General features: G+C 41.1%; 4 protein-coding genes and 1 long non-coding RNA gene across 13 annotated transcripts in view; 2 read left to right on the top strand and 3 right to left on the bottom strand.

Moving 5' to 3' along the window:
• The window catches only part of B4 (imaginal disc development protein B4), a 51,419-nt gene extending 49,736 nt beyond the window's left edge, over positions 1-1,683 (bottom strand). Inside the window, exon 1 of one of the 8 annotated variants that reach the window (XM_086832120.1) lies at positions 1,513-1,683. The gene's annotated coding sequence lies outside the window, so the exon portion shown is untranslated. Of the gene's footprint in view, positions 1-42 lie in introns of all 8 variants that reach the window. The other 7 variants (XM_020953815.2, XM_086832117.1, XM_086832118.1 and 4 more) reach the window with 7 other exon arrangements.
• Positions 1,684-1,784: 101 nt separating this feature from the next.
• Positions 1,785-4,388, top strand: LOC147643845 (uncharacterized). The gene is made up of 2 exons (XR_015271498.1): positions 1,785-2,270; positions 3,048-4,388. It is a non-coding gene; the product is annotated as an uncharacterized LOC147643845 (long non-coding RNA).
• Positions 4,389-8,250: 3,862 nt separating this feature from the next.
• Positions 8,251-10,128, top strand: LOC110185034 (uncharacterized). The gene is made up of 2 exons (XM_020953685.2): positions 8,251-8,681; positions 9,276-10,128. The coding sequence occupies exons 1-2, from the start codon at positions 8,601-8,603 to the stop codon at positions 9,918-9,920; spliced, it is 726 nt and encodes a 241-aa protein (XP_020809344.2). The 5' UTR covers positions 8,251-8,600; the 3' UTR covers positions 9,921-10,128.
• Positions 8,554-15,252, bottom strand: part of LOC110185035 (uncharacterized) — a 55,309-nt gene continuing 48,610 nt past the window's right edge. Inside the window, exon 2 of one of the 2 annotated variants that reach the window (XR_015271497.1) lies at positions 8,554-8,726. Coding sequence is in view for 1 of the 2 variants with exons in the window: in XM_086832124.1 (XP_086688250.1) it covers positions 11,206-11,850 (645 nt within the window). In the remaining variant the exon portion in view is untranslated. Of the gene's footprint in view, positions 8,727-11,096; positions 12,148-15,252 lie in introns of those variants that run through there. The other variant, XM_086832124.1, reaches the window with a different exon arrangement.
• Positions 12,892-13,994, bottom strand: LOC110185093 (uncharacterized). Its single transcript, XM_086832126.1, has 2 exons — positions 13,735-13,994; positions 12,892-13,672 (listed from the first exon to the last, which is right to left on the bottom strand). The coding sequence occupies exon 2, from the start codon at positions 13,465-13,467 to the stop codon at positions 13,117-13,119; it is 351 nt and encodes a 116-aa protein (XP_086688252.1). The 5' UTR covers positions 13,468-13,672; positions 13,735-13,994; the 3' UTR covers positions 12,892-13,116.

Raw genomic sequence — 15,252 nt, 5'->3', positions numbered from 1 at the left:
GAAAAAGACAAATTAAAGTGTAATAAAAAAAAGATGTCTAACCACTTTTTTTCGCCAGCAGCCGAACAGCTGAAAAAACAGACTGCTGACACTGTCGACGAACCTTTTGGCCAGCCGGTTTCCACCGCCACAAAAGAACACAAAAAAAATATATGTATATAAAATAATAAAAGTAACAGAATAGTAGGTAAATCGGCGAAAAATGAAAATCCAATGCAAAACCAACGTCAAACCAGTTGCAAAGTCAGCCAGCAGCTGATCCCTGGAAAACGGAAAGCGCGCCCACACAACCTGAGCGCAGGACCTGCAGCCGGGAACTGAGCTTCAGGAGCGCACCGAATCGCCGCCTGCCGCTGACGACAGCTTATGTAAAGCCAAAGCCGAAGCCGACTGCCAACTGTGAACCGACCAAATTTTCCCGTTTTCCCCATTTTCCGGCATTACTGGCCAAGTAAGTGCGTGCAAGCGGGACGCCAGCAATGCAATTTTACGGGCCAAAGTCAGGCAGTTAACCAGCGACCAGCCTGCTGCTGCTGCCTGTGGCTCCTGCGAGTGTCAGTGTGAGTGTGAGTGTGCCGTGCAGAGCTGCGCTAGTGTGCGTGTGTGGCGCCTGCGCACTGCCCGCACAGCTGACGGCAGCGGGCCACTGGGACGGATCCAGCTAGATTACGACGGGGCCCCCTCTGAGGAACATCCAGGCACAAAAAAAATCTAGTTCTATTTCTTGCCCTGAAGTGGTTGCAAGTGGGAACTACTAATAAAAGTCTGCATCAGTTATGCTTTTAATTTAAATAAATACCCTCAATTTCTCCGTCTTTGGATAATTTGCCACCCGGATCCGCTCCTGAACTCTGAGGTTAACCGCTGTTGCTAGGCGCCCGGTGCTGCCACTCGCAGTCGCCCACTCTGCCGACGCCGGCAGATCGGCGGCGACTGCAAAGCCAGCTGATTGTTGGCTGTTTTTCGGGTGATTCTGGCGAGGGGAAGGGGCTGGAATTTCCCGAAAGTAACGGCACTTTCGGGGAAACGCTTTTTCCTATTGATTTCGTGGAACTGCATCTAAGATTATGACAAATATTATGCATTCTAATCCAGCCAATTAAAAGGGTACCAACGAAGACAGTGGAAGACAGAATGGGAATAAGAAGCGGAGGAGCAAACAAGTTCTCGGCGGCAGCACAGCGGGGCAAGCTTTTAAGTGACCACTGTGCGGCACTAGCCAAGAATCTAAATTCGCATTTGCAGTATTTGTTTGCACCTTCTCTCTCTCTCGCTCGTGCCCCTCGCTCTGCCAACAAAATTCTCAATCGCTCTCCCTCTTCTTCTGTTTGGGGCCCTAGTAAACCTGTTTTTTTGTTGAGAATTATTTTTTTTATTGTATCTGCCACTTGCCACCAGGCCAGAAGAAGTATTTCACAAGTTTTGTTTGCCCGTTGTACTTGTTATTTTCGATATAACTTTTTCGCTCGTTTTGCCACCGTTTCGCTGTGTTGTTTCTTTTGTTGCTGTTACCTTTTGCACAATTTTCGTTTACATGGAAGCGGCGACGACACGCGACTTAAGCACACAAGCACACAACGGCCGCACTTACGCACACTGATGGGGGACGCGGCACAAGCGGAGGTAACGGTAACCGAGAAACAGAATACAGCGCTAGAGCTGACCTGACCATCTACAACCCACATATCGATGTATCGATATGCATGTCACTTCCGATTATTAAGTTCGATTGTAAGAGATAGTGCCAGTGTATTTCTACATTACTATATTTGACATTAAATCTACCATCACTAGCGTGCGGGTTTTTTAAATCAAATTGATTTAAGATAAATTCCTCATTTTACTTCGACACACATGATAAAATCTACTGGAGCTCGTTCATACTTCAGCCTGGGAGAAGCGTAATAGATTGCGAGATAATTTTCTAGTCTAGGGACTATGAAAACTTTAAATCTTTCAATTGCGCTAGTGTGCCCATGTGTAGGATTATTCAACCGAAAATGTTCCTTACAAGGCAACGCGACAAGGCGGCTGAAAGTGGAACTAGCAGCTTGCTTATCCGCTTGCCCTGAACTGAGCTTATCCCCTTTAAGCTCTGCTCCGCACTGCTCGATGGATTAATTGATTGTTAATTGCGTTTTAGAAATGGACTGCGAAACGTTAATAAATGAGATTATTGAAAACCCACCGGTGTGGGGAAAAAAAGAACTATTCGAATAGAATAGTAACCGAGAAATCATGGGATTCTATTTCAATAGCGATGAAAGCAAGTAAGTACGTAAATATAAATTTATGTTTTTATACGGCAGGAATAACACTTATCACATATGTATGTAATATCACATAGAAAACCCAAAGAGTCAATATAAAGTGGAAAAGGACATATGCGATCACCAATATTCTCACAGTTTTAGTTTGAATAGTCGCTTTCCAAACTGTCGCGTGCGACCGGGACTAAAATTTAATTTAAAAAATAACTATTTAATATTTTAAAATCAAACAAAATACGTTAGTAAGATAATTGATTGCATTATTAATTAAAATTTATTTAATTACAATTTTTTTGCCATGCTTCGCTGAAATTCAAGCTTTTGCCTACGAGTCGGACGTGTTTTCCTTCGCTCTACCTTCGCTTAAAGTTTTCACCGTGAATATTTATTCTAAAAAGACCAAATTTTTGGCAAGTGATCAGTGTTTTGGCGATCTTTATTTACCCACAATATCTGGATCATCTCATATAAAGACAGTGACTTTAATTTCCGAAAACATAATTGGCGAAAAATATTTTTTCGCCCTTGTTTTCTTGCGCCGTGTGTTTACCGCTTTCTGCTGCGCCGGTCTCAGTGTTGTTGTTGCTGCAAGTGATCTGCAAGCCGCGAACAACCACACAATCTCATACTTTCTTGAGCTGAGATAAAAGCTTATATTTTTCTCTCGCTCTATTTTTGTTTTCATCGATTCCTTCGCCACTCAAGTTAATTGCCTTTCTATTACTTGCGAGTGCTTCTTACGATTTATTATTATTTGAACTTAATGTCAACTTGTAGTGTCACGGATTGTCCACATGGCCGCAAAATTATTGTTTATTGTTGGCTTTGCACTAATGCCGCACACCCTGGCTGTGCCGATCTTGGGCATGTTGGCCCGCCCATCGCCGACCGCATACGGGATCACGCTGGCTTGGATTGGACGTGCCCGAGCTGCCTTTATATTAAAACTTAAATGCGGATTTTTATGAGACAAACCCATTTGGAGTTTCAATCTTTGGCGGCTGGGTTCAAGGATTTGGCAAGCCGTTTCCAGAAAACGGAATTTTAAATCAATGAAACTGATAAGTTTCACACCAAATAGCAATACGGGACCTCTTCCTAATAATTTTTTGCCTGTTGCAGACCCTGCGAGCCCCCTTTTGCTGTTTAGCCCACGCAACCCCCCCAATGGTCATACTACGGGTGTCGCCGATGACTCAGCTGCGTCGGGTCAAGTAGGGAATGCTTCCCCTTGCCCTGGACTAGCTGATATCGTCACCTCTCCGACCTTGCAGCCAGTCAACGTGGATCTGGCATCTACGCCGCATGCTGCTGCAGCAAGCAAAGCCCTGCTGGCCTCAAACCAAATGAAGGATGCTCACTCTGCGATCGGCCCGGCGGTCACCATCGCATCTCCTCCGACTTCTAGTCCCAGACCACACCTTTCAACTATCTCTGGTGTTGCCCCAAGGAGTCCGGCGCCTCTTGTTGGCGTTGCCCCAAAAAGGCTAGTTTTCGTCTCCCGCCTTAATCCTGATGCATCCGCGAAAGACGTCGCTATTCACTTGAGCAACAAATTGAATGTTTCTTCAACTGAATTCTCTGTCTCAAAATTCAATTTTAAGCAGAAACGAGATATTTCTTCATTTAAAATTGCACTTTGTGACGCGTTATATAGTAAGGTTCTTGATGCTTCCGTATGGCCCGTGCAGCATGCATTGTTCATGAATTTCTTTACAAGAGCAACCCTCGGGCTGGAGTGCCTCTGACTCCCTCAACCAGGCCTCCAAAAAACTAATTAACTCTGTAAGGTCTAATAGCCCTTAACGTCTGTAAGACGAACATTGACGAGCATGATCCTTTCCGTGTTCTGTGTTCCATGTACAATAAGTATTATTTTCTGTTACATGTTGAATTGTCCTACGAGTTCAACGTTCAAAATCTGTTAAATTACCTTTCCTTACCTCTGCCAACCTGATGTGAGTCGGAGCACATCGTTAAAAAACACTCCCTTTTGTTATGTAGAGTTAAGGGTACAATATAATTTGAGAATGGCAGTCATTGCTATTTTCTTTTATAAATAAATAAATAATTAAATAAATAAAAATCAGAGTTTAAACTGGTTTTTTGCAAATGTAACTTCTGTTTTTGTCGCGTGCGAATGCCACACATTTTAGTGAATATTTTGAAAACGAACAAGGGCCCAAAATCGATCTTAGCACCAATTGTAGTTTTATAAAATTAAAATTAAGTCTTGGCACATGTTTTTTTTTAGTTTGAATGCTTACGAATGTCGCATTCGACACCAGATGTAGAGTCTTCAGTTCTAATGATTTAAAAGTGTTTCAAATGAGAAGCAACATTTACACTTAAAATCAACGAACTTGTTTTAAACTTCTTAGGTTCTCATATAAATTAGCCGATAAAGACTTGGCAGTAGTGATATTTTATTTAATATTGATAAAATTTAAAACTTTTTTTAATCGTAAAACCTAATTATGTATATGTTGACTTAATTTTCATTTCGACTTCGGCTTCCCGAAGTTAGCTTCCTTTCTTCTTTCAATTAAAATTATTTTAATTTAATTGTTATTCTTCCTTTTCTGTTATATCTGTTCTCCTTATATATTTAAGAGTTTTCAGAAACTATCAAAAACAAGAGCTCTGAGATTATAGATGAAACAATTATATTAAATAATTACCTAAATATTAACGTTAATCGATCGAACCCTATAATATAAAAGTGCATGTTTGAAGGAGTGATTTAGTGGAGAAAGGACTGAGAGATGTACGATAGGATGCGGCTCTTAAACTGGCAACCCATCGAAACAGGAAACCCAGGGTGATGCAACGAATCCGGAAATTGCTGGAAGGTTGCCTCTCCTCTCCGAGAAACAATGGCCAAGAGCTGCTGGCGGGCAACGCGCACTGTGGAAGTTATCATAAGTTTGGAAAACTGGTTTTTCCATCACCTCGCTGTTTAGTAATTTAAATGAAAGCCATCGCATTGGAACGTTGACCCGCTGCTCCACTACACTACAAATGCCGCCAAGGGGGAAGCTCTGGGTCTGAGTCTGGAGCAGCTGAAAATGCATGATGCATTGGTGCATGTGGCATAGGTCGAGGCTGTGGCGCTTCCTCGTTGCATGTTGCCAGTTGTCTGTGTTACCCATTATAGTCAGTCTCAGACACTGGCACAGTGGAAATTCCCAAAAAAAAAAGGTATTTATATGATATTTTGAGTTTTCTTTAAAATTAAACAAAGGTCTTTAATTTATTTTTATAATCCAGAGACACCACTGCATTTATCCGAGTGGGCGAGTTCTTAATAACTGAGAATTGCGAAAGCAGGCTTTAAAATTATTTGATCATTTATTATAATACATTACCAACTTTATCTTGTTATCCAGCCCATGGTGAGAGAGTTCCCGCTTCCCGCCTTGCCATTGACTGTGGCCCCGTGCCGTGTCTCCTCCTCGTAGATCGCATCTTAAACTGCTGCCTGAGCGTGGCTTGGAGACATAGAGACACCGATGCGTGTTGCATCTTCAGCTGACAAAGTGGAAAGTGGGAACTGGGTGCTTTCCACAGCCCCTACCTCCCAATACCTGCCTTGGAAGTTTTTTTTCTTTTTTTTTTACCTGTGGGTCGTTTGCAATTGACGCCAGTTTCGTTTACTTTGTTTGTACCAAAGCCGACTGGCCCCTTCCCGTCTTCATATGGTTAGGGATTGTGTAAGAGATGTTGGTGCGGGATTTATGATGGCATCAGGGACAGCTTAAATTGCACTTTCGACTGGTAGCCGCCGACGAGTAGTGATCGCATATGCAATTAGTGAAGTATGGCCACGCCCTCGAAAATGGCGCGAAAACCGCCTCCAAGGCAGCGATTTCCCAGGGCAAAAATAGTGGAGGACGCCCAGGGAAGCCGCATATGCAAATGCTGTTTATATTTAAGAGCTTAAGAGTTTCTTAGTTTGGATTGGCAGTGGTGATGATGACGATGACCTAAAGAAAGCATATTGCGAGCTTGATTGGAGTTACCACATAAGACGTTGATGTAATGAACACATACATATAATATTTTTAGCATAATAAAATAAAATATTTGTGAAAAAGTGTACCTAAACACTAAAGAACCTTAGAACAAACTCCATAGAAAAAATAGTTGTTTGCTTTGTTTTGTTAATGAAGATGAAATGAAGATCACAAATATCAGGCAAAATTAGAAATAATGCCATAAAAACGTATTTGTTTTAATTCCTTTAATATTGAATAATTTATTATATATCTTCTTAGGTTTCATTTTTAATACCAGCTTTATTAAAATATTCAAGGCTAACTTTAAATTAATTACTGCACATACTAAAGTAGTTTTCTGATTTTATTTTACTTATCGAAAGGGTTAATCCTCTTCTGTTTTTGTTTATAATTATATCAATATCACATTGAAATCAGATTAATCTTAAATATATCAAATTTGGCTCTTGGAGGTATTACCTGAAGACATTAAAGAGTTCCATTTCCTTTAATTAAAAACAAAAGTACCACCTCCTGGATAATATTCCAGTATAAACTTTATAAGCTTTTCTGATTGTAATTTATTGTTACTATATTTTTATGGGCTATATTGTTGCTGCCTCCCCCAGAGGCGACTTGATTGGGAAATACCGAATGGTAATATCCCTTGCCTGATCCTCAATCGGTCGGTGACGAATTAAGCCTTGGCCAATTGGTAAGCTCTTTTTTCCTACCATACTTTTTGGAACACATTTTCGACTGGCGTCACGCCCATGATAGTGATGGATCAGCATGTGCTGGAATGGAGCCGAAACCTGCCAGGCTTTGTCATCGTTTTCATCGATTACAGGCGGACAGACTGGACTGGGACTGGGACTGGGGATGACTCCCCTCCGAAATGCAAATCAAATAATGGCATCAATTTTTATAGCATTACAAGTTGCAAGTTGGCCTGATGCTGCTGCGGCTGCTGCTGTTGCGGATCGTGACGGGATTATGCAATGGGAAAAAGGTGCAGCGGCGACCAGTCTGCAGTCTGGGGGATGCGCCTGCGCCTGCGCCAATGCCTGTGCAAACAAATCTCTTTTGGCCAACAACAAGCACAAACTGTTGCAGATGCGACAATCGAACGGATTTGTAGTTATGACTTGCCTGCTGCTTTCCCCTGCTGCCATTCCCCCCATACCCCAAGCCCAAGTGGAAGCCCAAATCCAAAACCAGACTCATGCCCATTCCCTGATTGCTCCCCCTTACTAATGGCACAGATGATGCAGCAGCATTTGCCCCACATTGCGGAGCGTCTGTTGGGTGGCACGTCCTCACCCTGCTTGCCCTGCCGCTGCACTGGAAGAAAATGATCAGTATGTTCAGGGAATATAATCTTACTTTTATCTTATTTTTAAAATCTTAAATTGCCCTAATAAATATACTTCCTTATAGCTATTTAATTTGTTTATTTTAATATACTCTTTGCGTATTATAATTTTAGGTAGAAATTTGAAACAAAGTGTAGCCTCTATAAAGAATACATATTCTTGACCAGCATCAACAGCCGACTTGTTCTTAACCCAATCTCTCAGTTTTGAAGGTATCTTAAAAATATTTGCATAGGTAATTGTCAAGAAAATGTAAAACTGAAAATGAATAAGTGTACATATAATAATTATATGTAAATGTTATGAACATTTATATTACTTTGTTGATTTTCACCAGATACATGTTTAATTTACATATTTTATATTAGAAATTTTAAATATGATACATATGTATATAATTATTTTATTCGAATTAAAAAAGCATTTGATCAAAACCGAATATATACATATCACAATTGATCAAATAAGGATCAATTTGAAACCAGCAAAGGCACATCTCAGTTACATTACTTTCTTATTTTAATCTTTAATTGTAATTTTGACGAATTTGCATGATACGAAAGGGCACACTGGTCTTAACACTTCTTAAACTGGTCACACCAAATTAGGCTTTTTCAAAATGTTTTAACCAATACAAAATATGATTGACAGAAAATCACAATAGCTTCGGTAACCTTTTCGCAGAGTTTTTTTTTCAGAGAAAAGAGCCGTGTGCTTTCCGTATTTTCCGAGGTCGTATATATGTATATGCATATATTGAATGAAAGAAATTATATATTTTCGGGCCAGTGCAGCATCTCCAACATCTGCGGCGGTGAGCGTGGAAAATGGTTTTTCCTCATGCTGCCGTTGGCTTTTTCTCTTGCCAGCTGCACTTTTCCGGTTAATATGTGCGGTATGGTGGTGTTATGTTGCTCCTTCATTTCGTATAAAAACGGCGACTGCCATTGGTGGTCATGTCAGTTGTGGATTCGCCGCGTTCCGTAAAGCGCCATAGACAACGAGTTAACCCAAACGGAGCGTTCCTCGCAATGAAAGTACGTCAAGAATATAATAATACTCACTAAGCAGAGTTCGGAATCCTGTCACAAAAAAAATATTAAAAAACCATAAACTATATTGGTGAATTTTGTCATAAAGTTAATTGATATCAAATAATAAGACTTGTGCGAAGGTGTTCTGAGTTTGAAATTAATCGGATGATAAACATGAAAGCTATTAGACAATAAGTCCTTCTTATTCTATTCCCAAATTTGTAAAGATTATTAAGATTTTAGTGAGAAGTTTGCAACAAAATGTCTCATGATCAGCAACAGCCGAATCGATCTAGCCATGTCCGTCTGTCCGTTTCATTGCAAACTATTCTCTATATTCTCTCAATTTTAGATCTATCTAAATATAGCTTTACAGATCTTCCTCCTATATAAATGGGATTGATCGGAGCACCATACTCTATTGGGGAACAGTTTTTGAAAATAAAAATTATTGGCTCTTTGGTCTTTCAACACATTTCCATCTACTCTGAGATTTTAAATGATTTTCGTATTAAGTGATTTTCCCACGAGGTCCCTAAATAGGACCTTTTGTTTTTGTTATCACTTTTATCTCAACGAATCCCCTTTCCCTTTCAGGCCTTTGTGTGTCTCCTTCTCATCGGAGTGGCCAGTGTTTCGGCCAAGCCCAAGCCAGGAGGTGGCGGTGGGTGGTCCTCCGGAGGAGGAGGTGGTGGCGGCGGTGGTTGGTCGTCCGGTGGAGGAGGTGGTGGCCATGGAGGCGGCGGCGGTGGAGACGTGCAGATCATCAAGGTGATCACGGAGAGCGGTGGTGGCGGCGGAGGTGGTGGCTGGGCTTCAGGAGGAGGAGGAGGCGGCGGAGGTGGTTGGTCATCAGGAGGAGGAGGCGGCGGTGGCTGGTCATCGGGAGGCGGCGGCGGTGGAGGCTGGTCGTCGGGAGGAGGAGGCGGTGGCCATGGAGGTGGTGGAGGCGGCGGCGGTGACGTCAAGCTCATCAAGATCATCAGTCTGGGATCCGGAGGAGGCGGCGGAGGACATGGCGGCGGTGGTGGTGGACATGGAGGCGGCGGCGGCTGGTCTTCTGGAGGAGGAGGCGGTGGCCATGGAGGTGGCGGTGGAGGTGGCACCAAGGTCATCAAGATCATCAAGCTGAGCAGCGGCGGCGGCGGAGGCGGTGGCCATGGAGGCGGTGGCGGTGGCGGCTGGTCCTCGGGAGGTGGAGGCGGCGGTGGCGGCTGGCAGCCAGCAGGTGGTTGGGCCTAATCCAGGACAGGATCCGGACTGCATCCACTTTTGTAAATACTGTATATATCCAGACCGTAGTCCCTGTAGACTCTTTGTATTTTCCTTTTGTTTTTGTTATTTTGATTACCTGAAGCCCCCAAAAGAACTGTTGATAAATGAAGCCTGAGAATTTTGTATTCAATTGCGGCCAACACAATAAATGTACCCAAAAGCTGTTACAAATTCATTTTGTTTGAATATTCTTTTCTTGGAGAAAAGAATTACTATTGCTTCGATCAAAATTGGAGACGAGTTATAATCATCGAGGGGAGTTTTAAAACCTTTATAAAAAAAACTAATATGTAGATCGTTTTTACGTTGTTATATAAACTCACCATGCTTATGGAATTTTACAATACACCAATCCGATTTCGATCAAACTTTAAAAATTAATTTATAACAATAACTATAACTCAGATTATATGAGTATATGTCAAAACATAACAAGGTAAAAAATACTATTTTCATTACCCAAAACATTTTTATTTTCCCATCGTTCTTATAAAAAAAACAAAGTCTAACGATTTGTTCCGATTTATATTAAAGAAAATTATCTGAAAAATTCTTAAAATGAAAGTTTGTTCATTAATTATAACTATTAATTGTAAAAGCTTAAAACTCAACGTTTATGCAGAGAAAAAAAATATTACGCTATATTGTTTGTGTATTTTGCATTGTTAATGCAAACAGCAACATTCTCGTTAATTCATAACAATGTCCATGTTTGTGTTAGAATTAAAGATGAGAAAGAAGATAACTGGAATATCTTGTAATATTGCAAATAAAATAAGTAAAATTACAATCTAGCTACTTACTTAAAAATAATAAAAAAAGAAATAGAATAGTTAGAAAAACAGAATTCAAAGAGAGAGAGAGAGCTGCTCGCGATGAGATCATCTTTTATAAACTTTAAACTTAGTATTTGTAAATAGAATTAAATAGAAATCTATAAAGTTGAATATTTTTGCAACTAGCTAATAATAATTAATCAAAATGAAGAATGTACATAAATAATAAACTTACAAATGAGAGAAGTAATGCTGCAAATTCTTACCGTATAAATGGCGATTCAAATAATTAATTATAACTTTGCCAATCGAAATCACAAGTTCCACTTTCCCAACCCAAGGTTGTCACTTTAATCAAGGCACAGAATTATATTTTCTTCACATTTATTGTTTTAATGTGATCAATTTACAATTTGTTTTCTTAATTAGGCACAAATAAAAAGAAGAGACAGAGATTAGATGAGATTTCCAAAAGGTTACCAGCTTCCTGCATAAGCATTGGCCGAGGCCTTGGCATAGGCGCCACTTCCTCCGCCTCCACCGCCGCCGCCATTCCCGCACGAGTGGCAGCCACCTCCATTGTTGCCACCTCCTCCTCCGTAGCTCCAGCTGTTGGCACTGCTGCTGGCATAGGAGCCGGATCCGCCTCCGCCGCCGCCGCCGCCCCACTGTTGGGGTTGTCCACCGCCGCCTCCGTGGTAACCACCACCGCCATTGTAGCCACCACCTCCTCCCCCGCCGTGGTAGCCACCTCCTCCTCCACCATGGTGGCCACCGCCGCCACCACCCCACTGGTGGCCACCTCCTCCTCCTCCGGTGTAGACTGGCTTTACAATGTAGACATCGATTGTGCTGCCACCTCCGTGACCTTGGCCTCCACCGTGATAGCCTCCTCCACCGCCTCCATGATAGCCTCCTCCGCCGCCTCCTCCATGATAGCCGCCACCTCCTCCGCCTCCACCCCAGCCGAATCCACCTCCTCCGCCTCCTCCCCAGCCTCCACCGAGGCCGCCACCGCCAAAGAGTAGCTTCTTCTTCAAGCCCAGCAATGAGGGCTGTCCAAAGTCCACACAGCTGGCCAGGATTAGCAGCCACAGGCTACACCGCTGCCAAAGATTCATCTTAGTTCCGGTTCCGGGTAGCTTGTCTTTGGATTTGCACTTTGATTCGATTCTCGTCCGTGTTCGTTAGTTCGATGTCGCGGCTGATGAACAACTAGTCATCGATCGACGATGGGCCTCTAGCTTTATAAGATCCATCCCATTGTTTGTTTGGGAACATGAGTACAGGTAGGGGGATGGGATAGTATAGAATCAAAGTGGGATCGCTCTCATGGGAAGCTCGGGGGAGTTACACAACATTAATTACTCGCAATGGGCCAGGGGCTGCTCCGCTGGAACACCTCACTCTTTTATGCTCTGACTAGTTATGTAAAATAATATTGAAAATATAATATATCGACATGTTAAATAACAAAAAAATGGTATGTAACATAAAACTATCAACACTTTTTTTTAATATTTAAAGAAGTTTTGAATACTGTAAAGTGAAGATTGTGGAATGCGTGATACTTTTTTAGCATTTCAGGGAACTTGTTGATACTTCTTTTAGGGGAAATGTATAAAAATATCGCTCATACGCCCCGGATTCTTTAAAATATATAACTCATACGCTCTGTTGTCCAAGTGATATAGTAATAATACCTCTCTTTCCCATAGAGTAACTGCAATTACATGCATGACATCTGCTGGAAAATCCCTCTTACTCATCTTCCAAAGATGAGAGGGAAAAATGAATGCCAGAGATTTGATGTTAAAAGAGAGGCCAAGTCTAATCGCTCTAAAGTTAAGCATTGGGGGTCAAATCATGCCATAACTCACACCAGAAATGTGACTACAACTAAATATGTAAGTAAAATGTAAACGAACTTTGACGATAACTTGGGTTGTTTGTATACAAAACTCATCAGTATGTGGGAAGCCGGCAAGTCTATTGAAAAATCCCCGCCAAAACGAGATGAATTTGTTAAGGAAGACTCGAAATCTGGTAGGTGGGAGTCCCAGGAATTCCTGAAGTAACCAGAGATTAAAAATCCGGTTTCGAAGACTTACCTTACCTTTTATCCCTAATCCATCATTTTAGTTTTTATACATCCTATTATGTTTTTGATTTGCAAGAGTTAAAATTGTTTATTTAAATAAGAAATTATGTTGGGAAAGGCTAGTTTTTCTCAGAAATTAAAGGACAGGAAAAGTAATGAGTAGTTGGTAGTTGCAGAAAGTCGGTAAGGAAGAGGAATAAGTGTTTGGCTGCATCAAAACTTGGAGTCGGGTGTAGTTGCTGGAAGTATCTTCGGTTCGGATTTGAGATCTCTCTCTCTCTAGGATCTACCAGCCGCCACCTCCATGCTTGCCGCCGCCTCCGCCGCCACCATGCTTGCCACCACCTCCTCCGCCACCACCGCCGTGCTTGCCACCGCCTCCGCCTCCTCCTCCGTTCTTCTGCCAACCTCCTTGGCCACCGCCTCCGCCTCCTCCTCCGTTCTTCTGCCAACCTCCTTGGCCACCGCCTCCGCCTCCTCCTCCGTTCTTCTGCCAGCCTCCTTGGCCACCGCCTCCACCTCCTCCTCCGCTCTTTTGCCAGCCTCCTTGGCCACCACCTCCACCGCCATTGCCGCCGGCGGACACGATGGCGAAGAGGACGCCAAAGAGGAAGATAGCGAGCAGAGCGAAGCGCATGATGATGATCTGCTGAGTTGAGCTTTTCTTTCTCTGAACCTGGAAACTGTTATTGCACAGGGAACTGGCTCCGAAGAAACTGATGTCTTATCCAGGGCCTAGCTCCAGTTTATATAGTCGTCGTCGGAACGGATTTGGACTGGAATATAGCCAAGTCATGCTGCAGCATAGAGAGCCGGCAGAACTTCCAGCCAATGATCTTGATCTTGGCCAAAAGCGATTAATAAATAGTGCTCTATGTCATTTATCATTTCAATTAATATTTACCTTGCACTTTTGCAGTCTGGCAAGTTATATTCTAGGGTATTTTTAGGGTATTATAGGACAAAGTTCAAGTCTCATTCAAAGCAGCAGCATGTTAAATTCCTATGAAAGCTTTTGGCGCCTAGAAACGCCCAAAAGTATTCTCTGTTTTCAAACCAAAAAAAGTTGCTTTGATTTTTAAAACAATGCTTATGCTTTGCAGGGTATAGAATGTTCTAATTGTAAAGCCATGTAAAGCCACTTTCTCCTCCGCAAATTAAATTTAAAAAAATCATAATGAATTCAGCAAATGGAGGAGTAAAGCACAAATAGACTGTTCGTCTCGAGTGGTTTAAGCAAACACTTGACTTGAAGTAGTTCCATGTGACCTTTAAAGCCCAGTTTACAGCACACTGGGCAATGGGATTGTGTACATATGTATATTGAAAGAAATAGAAACAGAACAGAGAGATCGACATTAGCGAGAAATATCGAAAAATGTATATTTCTATATATCCAATAGAGTATTGATTTATCCAACATATATGGCAACATAACAAAAATCAACATTCGCTTCAATTAAACGATATAAACATCTCTGGCAATTCTAGTCTGTTTTTAAATTACCTTACCAGAAATCTCGATTGAAAATTATCTGATTTATTTGCTTTCTTCAGTTTAGCATTTTTTTACCGCCTAAAAAAAGGGCAGATGGGGCTTGCAAGAAATGATAAAAGCTATAATTACTTTAAGGAAACAATGTCAGAAACCATAAATAAAGTTATACCAAAATTTAAGCTTTCTTTTATATTTAAGGCAATTTTAAGGTGTTGTCTAAAAATTACTATATGGTCATAATCGCAGCATGAATCAAAGTAGACTTTATTAAATTAGTTTTGGCACTTTACAATTGGTAATAGTTCTTTACGACTTAACATAAAACATTTCATCTTTACCTAATATTCGAAATTGCATTCAACTTTCACAGAATCCAATAAGTCTACCACTGAAAGCTTAATTGTCCCAACATTATTTAAAAAATACATAGACATATTCACATATACCGGCAATCTCAAATTACAAAATCTGCGAATCGGGACGGAATGTTAAAAGGCAATAACTTTAATTTAAAAAAAAATTAATTATGTAGCTTTATAGAGTCCGTTCTCAGAAAAATATCTCAATTTTCTTTTTCTTTTTTTTGAATGTAGTACCTGTTGCAAACGTACGATTATGATGTTCCTTTTTCATAAATGACTTAATATTTTGGATTCTTCTTTACATATTAGATGGCAAAAATGATATTTGGTAGACAAAGATGGTAATCAATTAAATAAATATGCACCTTTGAGATATGCCAGATACAGGCCTGCGGATGGCCCTTTCGTATTGGGATAGTAATGATTTGCTGGATTCTTAACCAAAATATGTATTGCGACCTCAGGGCAACGAATATTTTATAGTTTATGGCAACAAAGCAAGAAAATGTTTTTCGAAATAATATTTAGAAATTGTTATAAACTAGAGAAATACAAGTAAAAA

This window comes from Drosophila serrata, unplaced genomic scaffold (genome assembly GCF_035046125.1).
Source record: "Drosophila serrata isolate PLE 108 unplaced genomic scaffold, ASM3504612v1 contig_245, whole genome shotgun sequence".
Lineage (NCBI taxonomy): Eukaryota > Metazoa > Arthropoda > Insecta > Diptera > Drosophilidae > Drosophila > Drosophila serrata.
The sequence above is the reverse complement of the archived record's forward strand: the minus strand, read 5'-3'. Positions and strand labels throughout refer to the sequence as shown.